At 44.9% G+C, this 24,677-nt stretch overlaps 1 protein-coding gene and 1 long non-coding RNA gene across 12 annotated transcripts in view; one reads left to right on the top strand and one right to left on the bottom strand.

The window, feature by feature from the left end:
* The window catches only part of LOC105499544 (uncharacterized), a 228,556-nt gene that overhangs the window by 128,579 nt on the left and 75,300 nt on the right, over window positions 1-24,677 (bottom strand). For 4 of the 6 annotated variants that reach the window (XR_011616899.1, XR_011616901.1, XR_011616902.1 and 1 more), the window contains exon 6: window positions 21,987-22,406. The exons of 1 other annotated variant lie outside the window; for it this stretch is intronic. This is a non-coding gene — a long non-coding RNA (uncharacterized lncRNA). The remainder of the gene's footprint in view (window positions 1-21,986; window positions 22,407-24,677) is intronic. One more of the 6 variants, XR_011616903.1, reaches the window with a different exon arrangement.
* The window catches only part of LOC105499522 (solute carrier family 14 member 1 (Kidd blood group)), a 59,241-nt gene that overhangs the window by 12,090 nt on the left and 22,474 nt on the right, over window positions 1-24,677 (top strand). Inside the window, exons 1-2 of one of the 6 annotated variants that reach the window (XM_011772133.3) lie at window positions 19,392-19,579; window positions 23,118-23,204. The exons of 1 other annotated variant lie outside the window; for it this stretch is intronic. Coding sequence is in view for 1 of the 5 variants with exons in the window: in XM_011772115.2 (XP_011770417.2) it covers window positions 23,058-23,204 (147 nt within the window). In the remaining 4 variants the exon portion in view is untranslated. Of the gene's footprint in view, window positions 1-19,386; window positions 19,580-20,632; window positions 20,665-22,395; window positions 23,205-24,677 lie in introns of those variants that run through there. 4 more of the 6 variants (XM_071085440.1, XM_071085438.1, XM_071085439.1 and 1 more) reach the window with 4 other exon arrangements.

Raw genomic sequence — 24,677 nt, 5'->3', positions numbered from 1 at the left:
ATTCAAGATGGATCAAAGACTTAAACGTAAAACCTAAAACTATAAAAACCCTAGAAGATAACCTAGGAAATACCCTTCTGGAAGTAGGCCCTAGCAAAGGTTTTATGAAAAAGTTGTCAAAAGCAATTGCAACAAAAGCAAAAGTTGACAAGCAGGACCTAATTAAACTAAAGATCTTCTGCACAGCAAAAGAAATGACCAAAAGAATAAACAGACAACCCACAGAATGGGAGAAAATATTTGCAAACTATACATCAGACAAAGGTCTAATATCCAGAATACATAAGAAACTTAAATTAACAAGCAAAAAACAACTCTAATAAAAAGTGGGCAAAGGACATGAAGAGACGATTTTCAAAAGACGACCTACACATGACCAACAAGCATATGAAAAAATGCGCAACATCACTAATCATTAGAGAAATGCACATCAAAACTACAAGAAAATGCTATCTCCCACCAGTCACAATGGCTATTATTAAGTCAAAAAGTAACAGATGCAGGCAGGGTTGCAGGAAAAAGGGAACACCTATACACTGCTGATGGGAATATAAATTAGCTCAGCCACTGTGGAAAGCAACAAGGCAATTTCTCAAAAAACTTAAAAAAGAATTACCATTGGACCCAGAAATTCCATTATTATATACCCAAAAGAATATAAATTATTCTACCAAAAAGACATGTGCACAAATACATTCATCACTGTACTATACACAATAGCAAACACATAGAATCAATCTAAATGCCCATCAATAGTTGACTGGATAAAGATAATGTGATACATATATACAATGGAATACTATGCAGTCATAAAAAGAAATAAGATCATATCCTTTGCAGCAACATGTATGAAGTTAGAGGCCTTTATCTTTCTTTTTTTTTATTTTGAGATGGAGTTTCACTCTTTTTGCCTAGGCTGGAGTGCAATGGCACAGTCTCGGCTTACGGCAACCTCCGCCTCCCAGGTTCAAGCAATTCTACTGCCTCAGCCTCCCTAGTAGCTGGGATTACAGGCATGTGCTACCACGCCTGGCTAATTTTTGTATTTTTAGTAGAGACAGGGTTTTCTCCATGTTGGTCAGGCTGGTCTCGAACTCCCAACCTCAGGTGGCCTCGGCCTCCCAGAGTGCTGGGATTACAGGTGTGAGCCACCGTGCCCGGCCGCTAGAGGCCATTATCTTAAGCAAACCAACACAGGAACAGAAAACCAAATGCTGCATGTTCTCACTTATAAGTGGGAGCTAACCATTGAGTACACATAGACATAAAGAAGGGAACAGACAATGGGGCCTTCTTGAAGGTGGAGAGTGGGAGAAGAGAGAAGATCAAAAAACTACCTACCAAGTACTATGCTTATTACCTGGGTGACAAGATAATCTGTACACCAAACCCCTGTGACACACAATTTACCTGTGTAACCTGTACATGTATCCCTGAACCTGAAATAAATTAGAATTTTTTTAAAAATGAGATAACAGAGGTGAAGCTCTTTGATCAGTTCCTGTTACTTTACCATGAGGCAATTATTTGCATTTCTAGAAAATCAGAAACCTTGAATTACAAAAATAATGTTGTAATTTTGTAATTTAAAATAAATTTTAAATTTTATCATTAACAAATTATTAACAAGTCTAAGTTCAGTCATGGCTGTCTTTCATCCATATACTCAGAATCCTTCCATTTCCTCCATAATTTTTGGTCTTAACCTTGTAATTTTGCTGGCAGCACTAATGGTGAGCAGAAGAGCGCAGGTTACAAAAGAGAGGTCTCCCTCCAACAGATCAGCTCCATTCTCATGCTTTACACTCCACTCACTCAGCTTTCTTTCTTTACGTTATGCTCATCAATTTTTAAAGATGTATAGTTAAAATTTTGTTCCCTGGCCAGGCATGATGGCTCATGCCTGTAATCCCAGCACTTTGGGAGGCCAAGGCATGTGATCACCTGAGGTCAGGAGTTTGAGACCAGCCTGGCCAACATGGTAAACCCCGTCTCTACTAAAAATACAAAAAATTAGCTGGGCGTGGTGGCGGGCGCCTGTAGTCCCAGCTACTCAGGGGGCTGAGGCAGGAGAAGGGCGTGAACCAGGCAGGCGGAGCTTGCAGTGAGTGGAGATTGCACCACTGCACTCCAGCCTGGGTGACAGAGCTAGACTCCGTCTCAGAAAAAAAAAAAAAAAGTAGCCAGGTATGGTAGCGGGCGCCTGTAATCCCAGCTACTCGGGAGGCTGAGGCACAAGAATGACTTGAACCTGGAAGGTAGGGGTTGCAGTGAGCCGAGATCGCAACACTTCACTCCAGCCTGGGCAAGAGAGTGAGACTGTGTCTCAATAAATAAATAAACAAACGTGTTCCCTAATTAATTGTGCTGTAATTAGCATTATGAAAATTTATTCTGTGAAGACAATTATTGTAATAGGTACTCTGGTGATGATGCTGGAGGTGGAGCTGGTGGTGGAATTGTTGGTGATGATGGAGTTGGTGGTGGCATTTGTGGTGGTGAAGCTGGTGGTGGCACTGGTAGTGGTATTGGTGGTGGTAGAGGTGATAGATTTTCCTACTTAGCATCCCTTAGAGGTTCTACCTATCCGAAGGATAAAGCCCAAACTCCTGAGCTTGACAGACAAGGTATTTCATGCCACAGCTGTTGCTTATCTCTTTAGACTCACTTCTCCCCATACACACACACTCAATCTCACTCACACTTACTCACTAAGCTCTTCCACATTAAATTACTCTCTGAGCCTCAGACCCAATGCATCTTAATTTTATTGTCTTTGTTCATGCTATTCTTGTCATCCCTTTCTTCCGTTTTCCACCAGAAACACACTTTTCAGTCCTTAATACCCAGTTCAAATGTCACCAGCATCTTTTGTAGGGACTTCTCTGATCCTCAAGGCAAAGTTAAGTTTTCTTCCTCAACATTTATGTACACTTCATCTCTAATATTTCTGATCTGGCTTTTAAGACACTGGTGGGGTCTCCCTTCTCACCATAGGTGGCCTTTTGATTGACCTCTCCACTGACCCCTCTAGACTGATGTGAGAACTCTGACCTGCTGCCCTCAGGGTAAGCCACCAGTCACTCCACTACAGGATCGCACACATACTATGAGGTCGAGCAGCAGGGCAGGATGTGCTCTGGGCTCAGAAAGCCTGTGACAAGTTTTTTGTTTTTTTATGTTTTTCTTAAAGTATAACATCTATCCAGAAAAGTGAGCAAATCATAAATGTACCACTTAATGAATTTCCCATAAATGAACACACCAATGTAACCAGCATGCAGGTCAAGAAACAGAATATTACCACCATCCACAAGATTCTCAACAATTGTACATAAAAATGCATTTTAAATGTTTAAACTTACTGTTAAAAGTTATCAAATTTCAAATATGCAAGCAGTTACTAGCTTTTTGAAGACATTTTAGAAGTTACAGAAGCCAAAATGCCACTGAGGAAGTCACTCTAAGGGTCTGGAGATACTGTGTTCCATTCCAAAGAAAAACTCAAGCCCTCAAGTCACCTGAGCTTTGAAGCTGAGCCAGGTGCAGGAGCAGCAGGTACATTATCTAAGTGAGTGAAGCTGTTACTGAAACACCAGGGGTTCAGTCTAGGTCCTACTGCTCACCCCACAGAAAGCTAATGACTGAGATGATGTTGCCAAGGAAGAAGGCTTTAATCAGGTGCTGCAGCCAAGGCGATGGGAGCTCCATCTCAAATCCATCTCCCACACTGACTAAAAGTAGGGATTTACATAGCAGAAAAGAAATTTAACAATGTGTAAGAAAACAGGAACTAGGGAGCGGCGAGGAAGCAATTATGATAAACAAGGGATTTGACATCTCATTGTCTGGATGCAGCAATCTGTTCCAGAGTTTCAGTTTTTTATACTTTTTTGAGAGACCTGAAGGTCATTTCCTAAAAGAGGAACTCAGATAAAACAAATGTAAGTTTCAATTTTTAAGACAAGCGTCCATTTCTGTTTATCCAAAAAATAAAAATTTAAAAATAACATCTGTGTGACAGCTGGGTCAGTTTCAAAACAACCATAGATGTCTGGAGAACAAGATGACTTCAACTATGAGGACATTCCAAGCAAGGGATAAGGGAAGTGGGGTGGAGAACAACTGTGATTGCCTGCCTGCCAACTCTATACTGGTCTCTCTACTAAGAACTTCACGTATACCATCTCACTGATACCACTGAGAGGGTCGTCCCCCTTTTAAAGAAAAGAGAGACGTAACAGGACTTGTCCCAAATCTACATATTATGATACTCAGAAGCCCCCAAACCAGGATCTCAATCCATTTGGCTCCCAGTGCATCTTCCTAGAAAGAACAGCACAGGCAAAGGCCTGGGATGGGAATAAGGACAATTTGTCCTGGGGCACTTCCCCTGTGAAGGAACTGACACCCTCATGCAACATCCCATTGAGGAGTAATGAGAGTTAAGGATGGAGGGGCGAAGTAATGCCCCATTACATAGGGAGGGTCCTGAAAACAGGTAGAGGAGCTTGATGAAGGGCATCTCTCACTGGCCCCAACCTGCTACTTCACCCCTCCATGTGTGATGGTTGAGAAGACTTTGCGCGCGTATGTGAGATCTTGAGTGTAGTTTTTCTTCTGCATTTCTTCTGCAGATGTCTTGATGTTTCATGTGGGTGTGTTTGGTAGTCCCCACAGCCCTGGGATTTTCTATGAGAGAAAACGTGCTGGCTCTGCTATTGACACATCACCCTGGCTCCTGGCAGTACACAGGAGTTTGGAATGGCACCCTGACCTCCTGGCCTGATGCGCTTACAGGAAAAGCACAAGCCCAGCCGCTCACACAAGGCAGTGGGAAAACAAGCCTGTGTCACTGCTGTGTGTGCACGTGGATTCCAACACATTCCTCCTTTATCCCGAGAGGTCCTGTACTCCAGGCAGTAGTGCAGAGCAGCATGTTGCTCACCACCCCCTCGGCTGAGCTTCAGGGCCCTTCTGTGAGGCCAGCTGACCTGCCCAGGGTCCGCCCTCTGCTGTTGAGAGCTGCAGGGTCAGAGGCACCGCATACCGTGAAGTGTGCGGGAAGCTGAACAGGTTCCATCACTCCGGTCCTCACCAGCCCTGGACAGCTCACCTCGCCAACCCTCTGTTTCCTCAGCTTGTAAAAGATGATGCCACATGAAACGATGACGAAGCATCTGCCCCACCCCATTAAAACGTAAGTCCTAAAGGACAGAAATCACAGCTGGCAGAACCAAGCGCAGGGACCTACGGGGGGAAAATGCTGAACATGCCCCTGATGAACGGCTCTGCGCACTCCTCATCCTCCTGCCTTTAACAGCTAACTGGATCTAGTTGCTTCTAGCTGGCTCCAACTGCTTCTAGCTGGTTCTAACTGCTCCCCTATGCCCGTGCTCTCACCTTCCCTGTCACTTCTGTGTAAACGATCCCCAAATTCAGTGTCTCCAGCCCTGGATTCTTGCCCAGACCAGAGTCCCACATCTCCAACTGCATCCTGGCCGTGTCCACCTGCCTGCCCAGACATCTCAGACTTTGTCACAGAATGGACTCCCAGGTCCCTTTGCTCCACTTCCTAATTTCATTTTAACATTGTTATTAAAGCGTGATAGATTTAAAGTGCACACATCACAAGTGAACAGCTTGATGAACCTTCATGAATGGACACACCCAGGTAACAAGCACCAGATCAAGCAGCAGAACAGTATCAGCATCCCAGAAGTCCCCCAGGGCCCTCTTACGGGGTGACCAATGGCCTGACTTCTGTCTGTTTTTGAACTTTGTATAAATGAAATTATACAGTCTGTTCTCTTCCATGTCTGGCTTCTTTTGGTCAACATTGTGAGATTCACTCATACCATTGCATGGAGGTGTAAACCACCCATTCGCTTGCTGTGCAAGTACAGTATTACTTACCCAATCTACTGCTGATGGCAATCAGATTGTTTCCCTTTGGGGATTATGAGAAGTCCTGCTGTATTGAACTTGATGGTGCATGTCTTTTCTTGTGACTATACATACGCATTTCTTTTGTGTATAGTCCCAAGAAGGAACTGCAGGGCCATGGGGTATGCGTATCTGCTCTCATAGATGCTGCCAGCAGCATTTTTTGTTTGTTTCTTTTTTTGAGATGGAGTCTCACTCTGTCACCCAGGCTGGAGTTCAGTGGCGTGATATTGGCTTACTGCAACCTCCACCTCCCTGGTTCAAGTGACTGTCCCGCCTCCGCTTCCCAGGTAGCTGGGATTACAGGCACCCACCACCACACCTGGCTACTTTTTTTTATTTTTAGTAGAGACGGAGTTTCACCATGTTGGCTGGGCTGGTCTCAAACACCTGACCTCAGGTGATCCGCCTGCCTCAGCCTCCCAAAGTGCTGGGATTACAGGGATGAGCCACCACGCCTAGCCGGTGCCAGCAGTTTCAAAGTGACCGCATCAATGTACATTTCTACTAGCAGTGTGGGTAAGATTTGGCAACTCCACTTCCCTGCCAACACTTGATGCCATTTTTGATTCACCCTTCCATCACCCCCATGCCTAAGGTATTTCTTTTTCCTCCAGAATGATCTCATATTTTCAGCCCTTTCCTCTCAGTACTGTCCTGCTTCAGGAGAGCTCACAGTGAGGCTCCCTGGCACTGGCCCTCAGGCCACCCCATGGACTGCTCCCAGATAAGCTCCCTAAATGCTGCTTTCATCCTCATACTGTTCTGTCCACAGAACTTCAATCCCTCCTGATCTCCAATTACTTCAGAGCTATATCTGTTCGTCTGGTTTTTGACACTCTACAAACCCGGTCAATGATCAGGAAGACCTCATCTTTCCTTTGGGCTTCATAATTCCCACATATCATTTTCCAACGTCATCATCTCTCTTCCAGTAAGTCTCCAGCATCAGCTTGCTTGGCAGGAAAACTGTCTTCTTTGTTAGCAGTTCTGTAAGGAACACCCCCTCCCCACTAGCTGGAGAGGGTAGTGGCGGCAAAGCCTCAGAGAACTTGTTCCAACACCCTTGTTTTCAGAGAAGCCCCAAGTTGTAAAGAACTTTTTAGAAAATCCTAATGACTTGGCAGGTTTTCATAACTTTCTTAAAGTGGCAACCACCACTTCTTATTTGTTGGTATTCTTTATTTGATCCGAAAGCAGGCAGAACTTTGGAGCTACAGTTATCAAGCATCTGCCGCATTTAGGGAGGTTATATTTTCATTTATTTATTTTGAGATGGAGTCTCACTCTATTGCCCAGGCTGGAATGCAATGGCACAATCTTGGCTCACTGCAACCTCCACTTCCTGGGTTCAAGCAATTCTCCTGCGTCAGCCCCCCGAGTAGCTGGGATTATAGGTGCCCACCACCACGCCTGGCTAATTTTTGTATTTTTAGTAGAAATGGGGTTTCACCATATTGGCCAGGCTGGTCTCGAACTCCGGACCTCAGGTGATCCACCTGTCTCGGTCTCCCAAAGTGCTGGGATTACAGACGTGAGCTACCACGCCTGGCCAAGAGGGGTTTTAGACCAGCAGAAAGTGTTTGAAACCTTCCATCATTACAGAGAATCATAGAAATGCATGGAAAATAGAGAGCAGGGAAATGGTGCTTATTTCTCCCACATTAAGAAGAAAAATCAGACTGCTCTGTTTAATATTTGCTTACAGTTTATTGTAGTTATTACTTGAATGTTATATAGTTATTAGAATGTTATGTAGTTATATATAACGTGTTATATATTGAATGTTATAACAACATAGAATGTTGTTATAGTTATTACTTGACTCCTGCTTTACATAGGAAACCCCAATGCATTCTAGTTCATATTGCCCATATTATAGAACATAGAGCATAATTTCGCTATTTTAAATGGCATAGGGGTTCATAGTTGCATCTTGTCTTTGATAATGTAGTATTTTTCTTACCTGTACTTTATTTGATGCTGAGTCCTTTGGTAGGGGCAGTAGGGGCTCCATGCCTGGTCATTATGTCATACAACATGAGGAAGGGAATGTCAGAAGATGCTATCAGTTCTGATGCCTTATGCAAACAAAAAGGAGCAGTGCTTTTCTTGTGGATGTAAGTGGGGGCTAGATTTGTAGGCCATGACTGACAGCACACACCTTCTAGTCTGATCACAATCTGTTTGCAGCCCCTAAAACAAGCCATGCTTCTCTCGGCTTATCCTTAAGTCTCTCCCCTGAAGGCTTTTCTCTCTTTTCCTGCCTTCGTTAAATGCTACTCAAATATTAAGGGCCTTGTTAGGCTGATCTCTTTAGTAAAGTTCCTTGTGCTTAGACTCTACTGATATTACCCAAACTCTCTTAATCCTAAATCGTGTCTGCCCACAATTTAGCACTTAATTGCGTGTCACATAGTATCATTTAGGGGAGACTTAAAATCTGGCAGTTCTTGATTGAACTTGATGGTCATCCTGTCCCTCCCTGGAAGACCACATAATGAGTTCCCTTTTAGCTCATGATATTACAAACCCCTTGTGTGCTAAGGAAGAAGCATTATTCTGCCCCAAGGTCACCACTGATCTTATGCAGCCTTGACTTTCACTGATGCTCCCTGTGCCTTATTGCTGCCCCAGGTGCGAGAACTATCTCACACTTCACACCATTCCCTGGAGTCCAGAGGACTTACCCAGACACTCAGCAGGATGAGAAACTGGGGGTGAACAAATGACAGTTAATTGGAAGGGCATGGCCTGCAGCCTGAGAGAAGGTGCTGAGTTTGGAGAGTAGGAAGGTGGTGAACTGGCCAACCAAGAGATCATGAATTTACAGCCTGTGACCACAATGTAAAGGAGGACCGGTCCCATTCCGCACCTGATCCTTAGGGACCTCAGGCCCCTGGGTTTGGCAGCTGGGATTGGGATTGTCCTGCGTCATCCACAATGATCTCTGCCAAAGAGGCCCTGAAGACACAGGCTTCCTTCCTGCTTGCCATCCTCAGAACGCCTCGGGTGTCCCCGGAACTGACCAATCTATGCACTTAGAGCTGAGACTTGACACTCCCCAGGTTCAGGGCAGTCCTAGAAGCAAGCAAAAGCCTCTCCCCTCGGGGTAGATCTGCAAGGCTGGCATCTTGAGAGCTTCATGCATAAGGCTGATTCACCAGCCACAGGAGCTTTAAGATCCATGTGTGTCCCCAGTAGCAAGGGCACTAACCCTGGGCTACCTGTCCCAGTCATCATTCTGGAGCCCTGATCTGAGGGCTATATTTAGAGGAAGTCTGCCCCGACTTCCCTGCCAACCTAGAGACACACACACCCTATCTCAGGACCTCACAGGAACTCATCCTAGTCTTCAAAAGTGTCAGAGTCATTCACCCATTTATTCATCCATATACTCAGCAAATAACTATTGTGAATCTCCATGAGCCAGACACTGAACCTGGGGCTACAGTAGTAAACAAGACCATCCCAGACTCTGCCCTCAGGAAGCTAGCCAGTGAGTGCGGAAGCTCTATAAAGCAGACACTTGCAAAATCCTGTAATTACGGTGAGAGGAAAGAGAAATATTTTGGGAGATGCATGCCAATGGCTGTGGCCTGAAGTTTGACCTTTCCTCCAACAGGGAGTCATGATGGAAGATGCTTACCCACCCTTGTGCTGAGATAGGAAGGATAGCAGATGGGATGGCAGTGTCATTTAGAAAATTGCCTTCAATATGTCTATTGTTATAATGTAGGCTATAGAAAGTATAGTTCCACACAGTGTTTTATTTTTGGCCTTTTAGACAAAGAAGTTTTACGTATACTGGGGTGGCATGGGAGAGAATTATTGCAGGGTCCTGGAATTTACAAAGGTCAAGGAATCCAAGGTGGAAAAACCGGGGCATGGGGCCCACCAAGAAAATGCTTCAAGGAGTTCCCTGAGACCCTGGGATGGGGATTGCTCCTGCAATGCAGTGGGTGTCAGTCCTGTGGGTGGGCAGGATGCAGAGGCCTCTGGCTAGACCACTGGAGGTGCTGCCAGGCTCCCTGGGCTGGAGGAAGTCCTGCTCCTGTGCGTGCGAGCATCACCCTCCCATGACATGTGATGATCTCTCATGTTAACTGATGGCCTCAAGGCACTCACCAAACCTATGTGAAGCAACCAGCACCACGCAGAAGGCAGGACCTGATGGAGACTTGATGGAGTTTAATGGGATGACAAGGCTTGGCCTAGAGTGTTGCCTTCCTTTGGTGTGGCCCAGCATGCAACAGCACCCTCCCTGCTGCCAGCTGGAATGCCACCATGACTCACTTGGGCTCACCATGGCATCTCCAAACAAGACATTGGAATTTGTAAACTGTCCCCACTCCAGGGGCTGAATTCATGCCTTTTCACCTAGTCTCAAGGACAGGGATGCTTTAGAGCAGTGCTTTCCAAACAGTAATGTGCACACAAATCCCCTGGGGACCTACTGAATGCAAATTCTGATTCTGAAGGTCTAGGTGGGGCTGAGATGTCTCATTTCTAAACAAGTTCCAGGGGATGTCAATGCTGCCAATCTGGGGACCACATTCTGAGTGGCAAGACCTGAAAACATTCACCAAAGTGAGTGAAATTTAACCTGCACTTCTCCTTCCCAAGGGAGGATGATCGGCTCCACCATCTGGTGCTCACTCAGCAAGCAGTTGTTGAGCCCAGGAACTGAGATAATGGTAACACCATTGAAGGAAATCGTGAAGTTAGATACAGGAACTGTTTTAGGAGAAATAATAATAATAATTACCTTTGCTTGAATGCCTGACCTGTTCTATGATCTTGTTTGATACTTACATTTGGAAGGTAGGTATTATTAATCTTCATTAATTTCATAGTGGAATTAGGTTCAAAAAGGTGAAGTGATTTTCCCTGAGGTGTTACTGCTGGCTGGAAATTGAACCTGGTCTACTAAACTCCAAAATCTATCTGATCCCACTGTGAAGCTGTTCCTTGTTTTGGAGAGTGGGGAATTAGGGTTAAGTAGATTCAACATAGTGGTTCGCAACCCTGCCTGCACATTACAACCACCAAGAAAAATTTAAAACCCCCCACACCCCAAACTCATTACAATAGACTCCTAGGGGAGAGATGCTCTATCCACATTTTTTATAGCTCTCCAGATAGTTCCAATGTGCAGACAAGCCTAAGAATCACTGAGTTAGCCCAACTCTTCTCCTAAGAAGTGAGCAATTGAGAAGCCAATAAATGAAATGGCAACTTTGTCAGAACTAGTAGCTCTCCATTCCTTCTCCAGGACTCTTTCCAATAAACTGGCTGAACATAACATGCTGTAGTGAGATGAAGCAGAATGGGAAAGAAAGTAGGATGCAGGAATATGCCAAGGGAAAATACATAAGGAGCCGAGAATCCAAGCCAACACTGGAGGCAACACACATTTAGGAGCTGAGGAGAAGATTCCAAAAGATAGAGAATTTCACCAAACTAAAATCCTTAACATCAAGAGCAACACTTCTTCATTTAGGAGTCCTCCTGTGCTTGGCATCTCTTATGCAACGGATGGATGAGTGAATGGAGGGAATGAGAAAGGTGGTGTGGCTCTAATGGACAAGAAAGTTCAGAAGCCAAGTTGAGTAGGAAACGGGTGTCACACTGGGATTCAGGAAAGGGATAATAACAGGAGAGATGGCTTTACCCAGTGTGAATCTACCAAAGTAAGGAGTACAAAAGTGAATGGCCTCCATGAGGAAGCCATATTGTAAGGTTTTCTGATTAGGATGATTTTTTTTTTTTTTTTTTTTTTTTGAGATGGCGTCTCGCTCTGTCGCCCAGGCTGGAGTGCAGTGGCCAGATCTTGGCTCACTGCAAGCTCCGCCTCCTGGGTTTACGCCATTCTCCTGCCTCAGCCTCCCGAGTAGCTGGGACTACAAGTGCCCACCACCTCGCCCAGCTAGTTTTTTGTATTTTTTTTAATAGAGACGGGGTTTCACCGTGTTAGCCAGGATGGTCTCGATCTCCTGACCTCGTGATCCGCCTGTCTTGGCCTCCCAAAGTGCTGGGATTACAGGCTTGAGGATTTTTAAATAATAGGATGGAATACACCAAGTAGAGAAATAAATGGAACAATCTGTTTGAAGCAAAAAAAAAAAAAAAAAAAAGCTTCAGGCTACTCTAGGGACCATAATACACCATCTCTTGCCATAATCAAGAGAAAAGGTCAGAGGCCCCTACCATCTCCTCAAAGAGAAATCTCAGATAAACAGAACAAAGCTCTGAGTACTACACTGACCGACCACTGGGATGCCCCTGGGTCACTTTTCATCCTTCAAGACTGTCATGCATGTTAATTTAAAGTGAATTTCTCTTTTTTTTTTTTTTTTGAGATGGAGTCTTGCTCTGTCGCCCAGGCTGGGGTGCAGTGGTGGGATCTCAACTCACTGCAACCTCCGCCTCCCAGGTTCATGCCATTCTCCTGCCTCAGCCTCCCGAGTAGCTGGGACTACAAGTGCCCGCCACCATGCCCAGCTAATTTTTTTTGTATTTTTAGTAGAGACGGGGTTTCACCACGTTAGCCAGGATGGTCTCGATCTCCTGACCTTGTGATCCACCCACCTTGGCCTCCCAAAGTGCTGGGATTACAGGCATGAGTCACATGAATCTCTCCTTTTTAAACATTGAGGATAAAAAGCTATTGAGGATCAAGTGTGGTCCTCGCCCATAATCCCAGCATTTTTGGAGGCTGAGGTGGGAGAGTTGCTTGAGGCCAGGAGTTCAAGATCAGCCTGGGCAACCTAGCAAGACCCCTTGATTGCAAAAAATAAAAATAAAGCTATTGAGCAATTGGTTGTGAGACTTACATGGCAGTCAAGTCTCTCGGAGGTTCTTTTGACCCCAGGTTTTATAAAAATGTGAGTCAGAAGGAGCCAAAATGCTAAGTGACGTTGGGCATTAGAAGTCCACACAGGGATATTGTTTTACACATCATATCACGATGTGTGTTTAAGTTTCTGCCTGGGATTTTCCATCTCACTCAGCAATGTTTAATTCATTGTCCATGTCGATGTGGGTTTGATTATGAGATCACAGACACTTCAAAGATGACATCTCCTGAACCATGCCTTAGGCATGCTTCTGTGTGCAGGAAGGACATTTCCTCACCCATCCTTGCTCCCCTGGCCCGCTTTCAGACCTCCACTGACACTTTGGGACTGGCTGGCCAATGTGCCAGTGTGTCATGCTGCTGGGGGCTAGAGAGCTAAGTGACCTACCCAGGAATAAACTCTTTGACTTCACTCACATCAGCACATCCCAGCCACAATGGGCCACAGAACAAAACTAAATATTAGCCCCCAATTTAAATATGTCCCTTGGTCCAGGTGTTGGGAGAAAATAATCAGCAACCTCAGCTGAGTGAGAAAAAGACAGCAGGTAGGGAAAATGGATAAACAATGGGAAACCCATCTCTCTGTCTATGCCCTATTGCTTCCCACATTGCTATTTCTCCAGGACCCAGAATTGACACCTCAGTTGGGAGAAGGCTCCACTGGTCCCAAGAAGCTGAATTAAAACCTGGCTTCTTGCAGTAGCAGCAACAGAAACAAAGTCAATGCAAACACTTCTCCAACTAAGAGTTACAACAGTGTTTAGAGTTGCCATCTTTTGTTTAAAAGCAGGGGTTTGTGATTAATCAGGAACCGTGCTTTTAGTTCTATCACCATTTATTCATCTGAATTTTGAATGAGAAATGGAAAATGTTGTATTTTTCCAATGCTGTACAGAAAGGATAATGGTGCTGTAATGCCTGATTTTTTTAAGTACTAATAAGAGATGTCACATCCAAAATAAATAAATAAAGTCTTCTCTACTGGGTTTTAATCTTGCTTTTGAAGAAAACTTGGAGTCAGGTTTATTCTTTAACAATAGGATACCATGTTAGAGGTACGGGGATTCCCCTCTATGTCTGTAGCATCCCTACAAACTACATTTCTTAGGCCAATGCTATTATACTGAGAGTTGCTAAGGCTGTGCTCAGTTAAATCATAATACTTCAGTTTACCAGCTCAAGAAGTTGAGGATGCAGCGTGGTCTAGTTTCAAGTCAACTGATGGGACAGATCATTGAATAGTTTGCCCAGTTTGCCCTTAAATTTCTTCTGCCTTTGCCCCGCATCCCAGCCTCAGTGATACCAAGAGAAAATAAAGTAGAGGCCAGGGGAATGGGAGGAGGTGTCAGGGCCAAGGGACTTTGAATCACTCTCCAGCTCTTGGCCGCCAATTGGTGTAAGGCAGGGGAACAGTAACAGGGAGGATTCCTAATAACCCCCAAAGGTCCTTAAATCAGGCTGAGCAGACAAAACTGTGCAGCTGGCAGATACTCAGTCTCCAGTTGAGACAAATGATGAGGAAGGGGCCTGAGCCAGCTGCCATCTCCCCAGTTGCAGAGAGCAGATGCACTTTAACACACCTGCCCCATCCCAGCCAGGCCCCTGGTGAGTAACTCAGATCCTGATCTACGCATGGGCAGTTTAATGTTACACATAATTTTCACCTCAAGGGTATGTAATTGGAAAGCGCCCACACTCAGGAATTCTACAAGACATTCTCAAGCTTCTCTGTCTCCTCACCCTCAACAAAGAGAATGGCAAGGACTGCAGGTCTGGAACAGAACATTCCTTTGCAGTGTGTTTTGAGCCCACTGGTGTTTTGGTTTGGTAAATCTTCAGACAAAAAGGTAGTAGATCGATCTGGGTGCCCAGCGAGTCCCATTCGCAACGGTGATGCCAGGCCATCCCACCTCCTCTTCCTGGCCCAATTATCACATCGAGCTCAACTTCCTGAGCTTGCGGCCAGCTTCCCCATATCTTTCACAGTGAGAGAACAATCCGATGCGTGTGGTTTACCCTCCGCAGAGGGCCTAAGGAAACGCGGCCATGCCAGTCCCCACCCCTCATTTTTCCCAACACCTTACTCTCTTTCTCATCTGAGCCTAAAAAGATTGAAAAGATTCTCCTACCTCTTTTCCTATTGTTCCTCATTGGAAAATGACTTTTTTTTTAAATCTTGAAGAAGCAAAAGGCGCAAGCGTGGGAGGCTGGATGATGCCCCAGGTAGTTTAGTGGATGGGATTTGGCACTCTCACCACCATGGCCCTGGTCTGATTCCTGGTCAGGGAAGCCTTTCTTCTTGCCAGGAGTGGTGGCTCATGCCTGTAATCCCAGCACTTTGGGAGGCTGAGGCGGACGGATCATTTGAGGTCAGGAGTTTGAGACCAGCCTGGCCAACATGGTGAAACCCTGTCTCTACTAAAAATATAAAATTAGCCAGGCATGGTGGTACATGCCTGTAATCTCAGCTACTCAGGAGGCTGAGGCAGGAGAATCCCTTGAACCTGGGAGGTGGAGGTTGCAGTGAGCTAAGATTACACCACTGCACTCCAGCCTGGGCAACAGAGCAAGACTCTATCTCTTTAAAAAAAAAAAAAAAAAAAAAAAAAAAAGAAGAAACAAAAGCTAGCTTCTCAGTGTTCAAAAAAAAAAAACAAAAATGAAAATTTTTAAAAGCTAAAGGTATTGCTAGACAATATGGCTCCTTGCACAGACACACTAGCACCCCTTTTCTCAAGACATTTTAGTGCCATCTGCAAGAACTTTGTTGCAATAAACACATAAATGTCTAGAACACTAATAGTGACCCCCTTAGGCGTGGTGCATTTGTGCAGTGCACAACCTGCACACCCTTACACATTGGCCCATGACACCAGAGACCACATTATGAGCCTTACACTAGTATGATTTTAATTTAAAAGATGGAAAGGTGACAGGTGGGCATCTGATGAAAGTTGTAGGTAGGGATGGAGACTACCTGGACCCTCTGCTTTGTGAAGGAGGAACAACATCTTTGGATGCTCCCAGCTATTGAACCCCTTTTACTTCTAAAATGGATGAAATAATTTCAGGACTGCATTTAAAGGGAGCTAAAAACTTAGGGACCTCAGTGCCTCCTTTCATCACCCATCGTGTTCCCCCAGCAACGGCAGGCGGTGGACGTTTGAGTGAGACTTTTGTACTCTGCACTGGCTTGGCCCTTGGCTTCACTCTAGGGTATGCCTACCACAAAACATCCCCTCCAAGTGTCATTCTGGAAGTTTTGGCTCTCGTCTGGCGCCTTTTTGTCTGACTGTTTGCCAAACCAAAGAAGTCAGTGGGCTCAGAACACACTGCAAAGGAACATTCTGTTCCAGACTTGCAGTCCTTGCCACTCTCCTTGGCGGGGGTGAGGGGACATAAAAGCATGAGAATGTCTTGTAGAATTCCTCAGTGTGGGCACTGCCCAATTACATACTCTTGAGGTGCCAATTATTTGTAACATTAAATTGCCTATGCGTAGATCAGTATCAAGCAGCAATCTAGTGAAACAGTGCTATAATTTCAGATTAAAACAACACAAATTTAGAAACACCTACAAATGCAAGGTATTGTAGAAAAAATATGAAAATTGTGTTTTATCCTGTAATCCCAGCACTTTGGGAGGCCGAGACGGGCGGATCACGAGGTCAGGAGATCGAGACCATCCTGGCTAACCCGGTGAAACCTCGTCTCTACTAAAAAAATACAAAAAAAACTAGCCGGGCGAGGTGGCGGGCACCTGTAGTCCCAGTTACTCGGGAGGCTGAGGCAGGAGAATGGCGTGAACCCAGGAGGTGGAGCTTGCAGTGAGCTGAGATCCGGCCACTGCACTCCAGCCTGGGCGACGGAGTGAGACTCCGTCTCAAAAAAAAAAAAAAAAAAAAAAAAAATTGTGTTTTATCCATAGTTGCATTTTCCTTTCTCCATTTTGTCACCTAGTCCTTATGTCCTCTTACATATATTTGATGAACTGCCTCAAAATCTTTCTGGAAAGAGAGAGGTCCATTATGAACAAAGAGAGCTATTGGATCCTGACTTCATCATCCTGTACTTTCTGGCTCGGATGGGACTGTGCATCGTAAGATATATTTAAAAATAATAAAAGACAGTACCAGAACTGTTGCAGAGCTGGGGGGCATGATTTCATGCCCAGTGAGGAATAGAGATGGAAACTGCTTTAAGTGCACAGAAGCCCACTGGGAAATCCAAATAGATTTGGGCAGAGCATGGGGAGGGGGAGGAGAGAGAAAACATCCTAGGGGCAGAAACTCCAAGGAGAAAGTCGTAGAGGAGAGCAGCTTTATGTATGTTCATTTGTGATTGTTCCAGGCAGAGAGATGGAAGGTGCATTCACGTGGTATGGGAACAGAGAGGGGCACCCAAAGAGGAGATGCAAAGGAAAGACCAAGGAAAGACAATGTTAGGGCATGAACACTCAGCAAACGACTCTCTGGAAATAATAAAGGAGCTGCTGTAGAAAGAACAGGGAAAAGGTCATTGTATGAAAAATTAGGCTGCTTAAAAGCACCGAGAACACAGATATGCACGTCTTGCATCAGAAAGTTACCTAGTTCACAGTTCTTGAATGAAGTTAATGGTTTCCTCTGTACTCATAACTGCACTCCTTCTAATATCAAAGCAGAGAGCAGCGTGTCCCCTTATTCAAGGCAGGAGGAAGGTTCCATTTGGAAATCCGCAAGGTAACCAGTGCTGACTGAGAGGGGCAGACATCAGAATGGTGGCACCTCTACATGTTCAGCATGGTGCGTTAAAGATGTCATCCCTCATCACAACATTATAAAGGAAGTAAAGTTACCCCACTTTACACTGAGGAATCTGAGGCTCACAAACAGTGAGTAACATGCCTGAGGTCATACAGCTTGACAGAGAAAAGCCAGTATTCAAACTCAGGTTTATCTGACTTGGAATTCCATGTGACTTGCGCTGCCTTGTGCATACAATATGGCAAGGCTATATTTTGTGACCCCCGCTTAAGGTGTGGCTTTACAGGGACCAGGAAAAAGGCCAGGGAGGGAGGGTGGGTACAGAAGGAGGTGGTTTTTCCAAGAAGACCTGAGACTCACTACACACCCTCAGCCCTGACCAGGGCCACTGAGGCAGAAGGCTGCATAGGTGTCATGTGGAGGCAGCTTCAGGACGAGGTTCATAAATATGCATCATGGCCAAGTTGAGTGAAGGCATTAATGAAAAGCAAACATACAGGCAGAAGCTGGAAATATTGGACAGCACTAGAGTGGTTAAAAGTACAAAATTTGAAAAAAAAAAAAAAGTATAAAATTTGAGTCAGACTTTGAGCAAGTTATTTAAACTCTGAGCCTCAGTTTGCTCATCTACAAAATGGGGACAATAGTATAATATAGGATTTTTGCGAATGCTCAACCATTTGTGGCAGTTATTATTCTCATTACTATCATTATCACGATTATTTCTATCAGGGACAGTGGCCCATTCGCATAAGGAAGTCATGGAGACACTAGTATGATTCCTTTCATTCCCAAAGCAGGCCACTCACACTGTCTCCTGGTGATTCATTTTCCTCCTTCAGGGAAACCCTAGCAGCTTATTTTCTCCTTATTTTACCAAGGAAAAAAAGTTGGAAGGAGACTTGCCTGAACCTCAAAACTCTTATTATAAACCTAGACCTATACACACTCTGCCTGAGCTGCTCAGGAGGCACTTGGGAGGAAGGATGTCCCAAGCAGACAAGAACCCTGCGGTCTGGCGGGTGTCCAGCGGGTGGAGCCAGAGAGCTCCCAGCCACGGGCCACCTTGCCGAAGGCTGATAAGTATTATCTGCACATCCAAGCAGGCGGGAGACCCAGACGAAAGAAGACCTATGACATCTGCATGACTGGTTGTGGGATCATACATATATACATACATTTTAAATTCTGTGCTCATAAAAGTACATATGAGTTAGATTTTTGCCATAACAGAACAAGCCACAAAATTGAAATTTAAAAAGAAGGGGTAAGGAGGAGATATTTTAATTCAGTTTTAAATTTCCCTGCTATGGAATGTTTGCTTCCCGACTTTTAAAAAGGCAGCAGAGTATGTCCAAGAATTCTCACCTGGGAAGAAGGATATTCCAGGGAAACACATTTTTGTTTTCTCCTCACTGGGAAAAAGGGCAGCTGACTTTCAGAAAACAACTTGCACGTACCTTGTCTTCCCCACCCTCCCAACAGCCCCTCAGGCCCTTGCTGGAGTCTTACATCTGTGTGGAAGTTGTGTCAAATCTAAGAAAATTTCACCCCAGGAGCAGTCGCTTAGCTTCCGAGTCCACACAGCAGCAACCTGCCCCATGGTTTTTAGTTTGACACTGTGTTGATCCTTTCCAGTTGTAAATATTTCCAAAAATATGAGTAGGGGCCAGAGGAAACAGGAGAAGAAAAAGATGTATTTTTGTAGGATTATTGCTGGTCAAAGACCCTGGAATGCTGTGGAAACAGTGGCAAAGCAGTTGGCACCATGTCAAGAACAGAGAGAGAGACCTCAGTTACTGAAGCCAGGGGACCAGGTTCCTTAGTGTTGCTTTGGCATTGATGCCTGAAGTGGGAGGAGAAAGCCGAGCCCACAAACACACAGAGCAGAGCGGGGCTCTGGGTATATAACTGTTAGGTGCCTCCCTTCAGCACCATCTCCTGAGAAGCACTCTCCCTTGTCGTGGAGCCAGGCAAATCTTTATCAGCCACTGCCTTCTGCTGCCGGGAAGCCTGCTAGAGTGGTGTAAGTACCCATCCTCATTTCTATTCATTTCCAACTAGTCATCATTTGGGGCTTGTCTTCACAGTTCTAAGTCTTGCTCTTTTTCTCTTTTTCTTCAGAAGAGAATGTTTTATATCACCAGAATTGATGAGAAGCAGCAAAATCAGAGTTCTGGTAGACTAGAAAGCAATTTACCAAAGCCACAGCTTCCTCCTGGAAGCTCAAAGGCAGGCCTTTATTCGTGATTTCTGAAGCAAGGTGCATGCAGCACCTGAGTTGATGTGGAAGCAGGTTTGCAGGGAGGTGTCCACCCAGTGCGCTCAATGAGTCCGAGTGAATCAACACCATTAGGAGTTTCAGGCTGTGTTCTTGAAATCATAATTCAGGCTGTGTTCTTGAAATAAGTTTGAGACAAGTGTCTACGTGACTCAAAAGAAAAAAGTGGGCCACTGGGAATGGCCCTTTCCAGTGATGGATTTATGTACTCCTCTGCATGTGCTGTCATGCTGAGGGGAATGTTCTTGTGCACCCATCGGGAGAACGAGTCAGTCACAACTGAAGCCACGAATTTGGCAGCTTCCTCGCAGCTGCACTCTCTGGTGTCTGCAATCAAGACTTCTGGGAGTAGCGTTTTCTGAGGAGGGAAGAGTTTTAACCAGGATACAGGAATATCTGACAGCATTTTCTTTGTCTCCAATTACAGCTTTAAAGAAAACTGGGGCCGGGCGCGGTGGCTCAAGCCTGTAATCCCAGCACTTTGGGAGGCCGAGACGGGCGGATCACGAGGTCAGGAGATCGAGACCATCCTGGCTAACACGGTGAAACCCCGTCTCTACTAAAAATACAAAAAAAAAAAAAACTAGCCGGGCGAGGTGGCGGGCGCCTGTAGTCCCAGCTACTCCGGAGGCTGAGGCAGGAGAATGGCGTGAACCCGGGAGGCGGAGCTTGCAGTGAGCTGAGATCCGGCCACTGCACTCCAGCCCGGGCTACAGAGCAAGACTCCGTCTCAAAAAAAATAAATAAATAAAATAAATAAAAAAAAAAATAAAGAAAACTGGGCATCTCCTGCTACTTAAAATCAAAAACTACATAAAATAAAGATTATAGTAAGTACCAAATAAGTGTCAATGCTGAAAGTCTCTTTATTAGGCTAGAGCATGAGTGTTTAAATGCTTTCTTCTATATCCATATCCAACACTTCATATTATTTTTAAAAGTAATAGCTGAAGCATGGAAAATTGAAGACTTCAGGTCTCTCCAATTGCACAAACTTCTAGTACATGCTGGCAATAGAATGTATTTCATTTTGTGTAATAAAATAGAGGATATTAGTTGAATTGAAATCTTGATATTGCCTTGTATTAAAAATGCTAAGCACTGCTTCATTTTACTAGTGACCTGGGATATGAAAAGCGCTTTTTCACTTCTGCTGGAAAGCTCTTCAGGTGCAGCTTCCGGGATATTCTTGGGATGTTAACTTCAGCACACACAAGTCTTGCTGTAGATGTGTCAGCTTTGAGGCACAGGGAGACATTTGTCAGAGAGTAACTGCTTCTGACAAGAGCATAGAGTGAAAGTGGGGATCGCAGAGCTCTTTCTTTGTGGTTGTTCAACCCCCACCTGAAGATTAGTTCAAAGTGACCGTGAAGACAGTCTGTGCCCACCGCATCGCTGAGTCCTAGCCCCCACTGCCTACTCCAGCACACCAAAACTGCTGCTTCACTTGTTTGTCGACTTGAACAGAACCTTGGGTGGCATTAATGTGCCTGGCTCGACTGAAAAATTGAGAACCAGAGCTGACCTATTCCGTAAGACCCACTCTGCCTGCCACATGCTGAGTGAATTTGGATGGTGCCCACTCTGAACCTCGATTTTCTCTTATATAAAATGAAGGCTTGAACTATGTGGTCTCTAAAATCCTACCTAGCTCTCAAATTTCCCTATCTCTTGGTTCTAGGAAAATATTGATGTTGAGCTCAAGGAAGGGGTTCTCCAAGGTGTGTGATATTGGTGGTAGGGGAAAGGCGGGCGCCAGGCAGGGGCAGAAGGGGAAGGCGTCCACACAGAGAATGTGACAACCCCTGCTTGTCTCTTTTTTCATTCTTCACTCTTTCTTCTTTGTTTTTAGCTTTATATAACATGAGATCCCTACCACTGGGTTTCTTAACCATTTGTTCTTTATCAAATAAAAATATTTCATAATGCAACACGCAGGCACATCAGTGTGGTACAGAACTAGCCAGCTAGTTCACCACAGGTAAATACACACACATGCATATGCACATACACAGGTAAATACACACACATGCATATGCACATACACAGGTAAATACACACACATGCATGCACATACACAGGTAAATACACACACATGCATGCACATACACAGGTAAATACACACACATGAATGCACATACACAGTTTTTACCTGAGACATGTCAGAAGTATTTCCCAACACTGGATTTTTCCAAGTCACTCTGGTAAAGGGTAGGTTTTCAGGTTTCAGGCCAAGCCAGTAGAAAAAAGTAAAAATAGAATAAACAACAGGGGGAGAAAAAGAGAAATACCACACACACAACTGTTTCAGAACTTCTGGAAAAGGAGTGATATTCTTGGACGCAATGGAAGTTTTAAAAAGGAAAAAGAAAATTTACAAAAAGCTGCCACACTTGTGGAATTCAACTAAAAACTGTTTATTATTAACAAAGTGATGTTCAAAATTTAAGAGTTCCTGGCCTGGCATGATGACTTATGCCTATAATCCTAGTGCTTTGGGAGGCTGAGGTGGGAGGATCGCTTCAGGCCAGGAATTCAAAACCAGCCTGGACAATACAATGAGACTTTGTCTCTGCAAAAAGGAAAAATAAAAATAAAATAAAATAAATTGGATGTGGTAGCACAGAAAACAAACAAACAAACAAAAACACCATTTAAGAGTCTCTTAAAGCAGGCTTGTGAATGCATACAAAGCGTGGCTATTATCTTACTATAGAAAACAGCCCACATCATGTATCCTTCTCACATTTCATAAACAAGGCCAGGGGAACCTGCTGTGGGGCAACCTGTTGCTTTGGTGTTGGTCCTCAAGATGCAGCCCTCACAATCTGCCCCCAAACATATCAGAATGTGAACCCCCTCCTCCCCCTCTGGAAGAGGCGGCTTCAGATCCAACAGCAGAGACACGCAGCAGAACGAAATCTGGTCATTGGTCCCTGTGTAGGATGACTTCCCATTTTGTTTTTTTAAGCAAAGTAAATGAACATTTAATTTCCATAGACAGCTGGTTGTGCTCCGCCCACTGAGAGCACTTTGGTGAAGGCAAAGTCCTCCCCCTCTGTTAGAGGTCTCCCGTGTGGGGTCACATCTTCCCTCACCAGGAACCCACTGGGCACGCTCCAGCCCTGCTCAGCTTGCCTTTTGCGTGGTCATTAGAGCTAGGGCACATGTCATACTGATTCACATATTTTTGCCCTTTGTCATGTATTGAGAAAAAGTAAGGATGAATGGACGGTCTTTGATTGGCGGCGCTGGTGACGCCTGTCATGGTCCCGTTTGGAAGGACCCTTTTGGAACTAGAGCTGGTGAAGCAGCGCGCAGAGGCATCACCCGGCTAAACTTGGCCCTGGCAGATGGGTCGCAGGAACAGGTATGCTTCCTTCGTGCAGCCTCTGGCTCGGGGGACCTGGGAGCCTGCTCCAAACTCAGGTGTATCTTTTCTGGGCAGATCCTGGGAAGTGGGGGTTGGCTGTGAGCTGAGTCAAAGGCACAGGGATCTTGGTCCAAAAAGTCCGACAGTGCTCACCTTGGTTTAGAGACTGGACCATTGAGCCGAGTTTTGACAGCCAAGGAAAAGCTGGGGGAGAAGTCACCTGGAGTTTTACATTTACCCTGCGTCTATTTTATTAGAGTGCCTTTTATTTATTGTCCCTTCTTCTTAGTTGAAATTAATGGCCTACTTCACTGGGGCTAAGATGTTTGAATATCAGCAGAAGGTCCTGGCTCCATAGCCTTGCCTTGTCTTCCCAGTTAGGATGTGTGGACTCTTAAAGTTCCCTAAGAAATGCAAATATTCTAGCATGGCAAAATTCTAGGGCAAACTACAACTGTAAGTGATGGATTTCTCCTAAGTGGTTCTCATTCCTGACTTCTAGAGCGAGTAGTCAGGGCTCCTAGGGGCTCCAGAAGGGTTAAGCAGTTCAGAATAAATGGTTCCTGGGGACTCCAAAATAGCAGCAACTGTCTGCTCAGGTCATGAGAAGACCCCTCTCTGCAGAACATCCTAGCCCTACAACCCATCCCAATTATGTTGAAATTAGATTCACAAATGGCAATAAGTCTCCTATATGTTGGGCTGTTGATTTGGAGAAAACTAGTTTAATCTTTACTTAACTCTGGGTGGCTCAACAGGAGACTCAGGCCATTCAGGTTCTCAATCACGTCTGGCCAGTTATATTATCAGGTTTCAAATCTGTATCTCCAAAATCTGAGGTGATGGGCTATTTCAAGCCCTCTAGAACAAATATATGCTGAGAATTTTGAGAACATGAATTTGTTTATTCTGAAATAGCCCATGTTCCTGCTTTGGGAGTTGATGGAAAATGCTGCTTGAGTGTTTTCATTTGATGCTGCCACCTTAGGGTTTTATAGATTCAGTTCCAGAAACTCAAGGCAGTTATGTCTTTGGGCTGCTTGTCCTTGCCTGAGCTGAAGCCTGATGCCTCCCATAAGTTGGTATGGCTTTGAAAATGGGTCACTGCAGCAGAGGCATGCAGTGTTTCTTTGGTCACGTCTTATGTGGCTGTGGCTTCAACATTTCACAATTATGCCTTCCAGGGTCTGATGATTTTGGCGTTTCTCTGCTTCCCAATTGACCTGGCTGTGCTGTTGACTGTTCTTGCACACTCAAGGTGGTTTTGCCATTGGCTTCCTCCCTCAGCCTGCCTCTGGGATTATGCCACTGGTATTCTTTTGCATCTACTATCAGCACAATGAAATCATTTTTGTCTTCGAGGTACCAAATTCTGGTGATATTGGTGCTTTCTTGCAGATACTTATCATGACAAGTGAATGGTCCCATAGTGAACACAGTCATGGTTATAGTGTTCATATGTTCCAGAGA

The sequence above is a fragment of the Macaca nemestrina genome, chromosome 19 (genome assembly GCF_043159975.1).
Source record: "Macaca nemestrina isolate mMacNem1 chromosome 19, mMacNem.hap1, whole genome shotgun sequence".
NCBI lineage: Eukaryota > Metazoa > Chordata > Mammalia > Primates > Cercopithecidae > Macaca > Macaca nemestrina.
The sequence above is the reverse complement of the archived record's forward strand: the minus strand, read 5'-3'. Positions and strand labels throughout refer to the sequence as shown.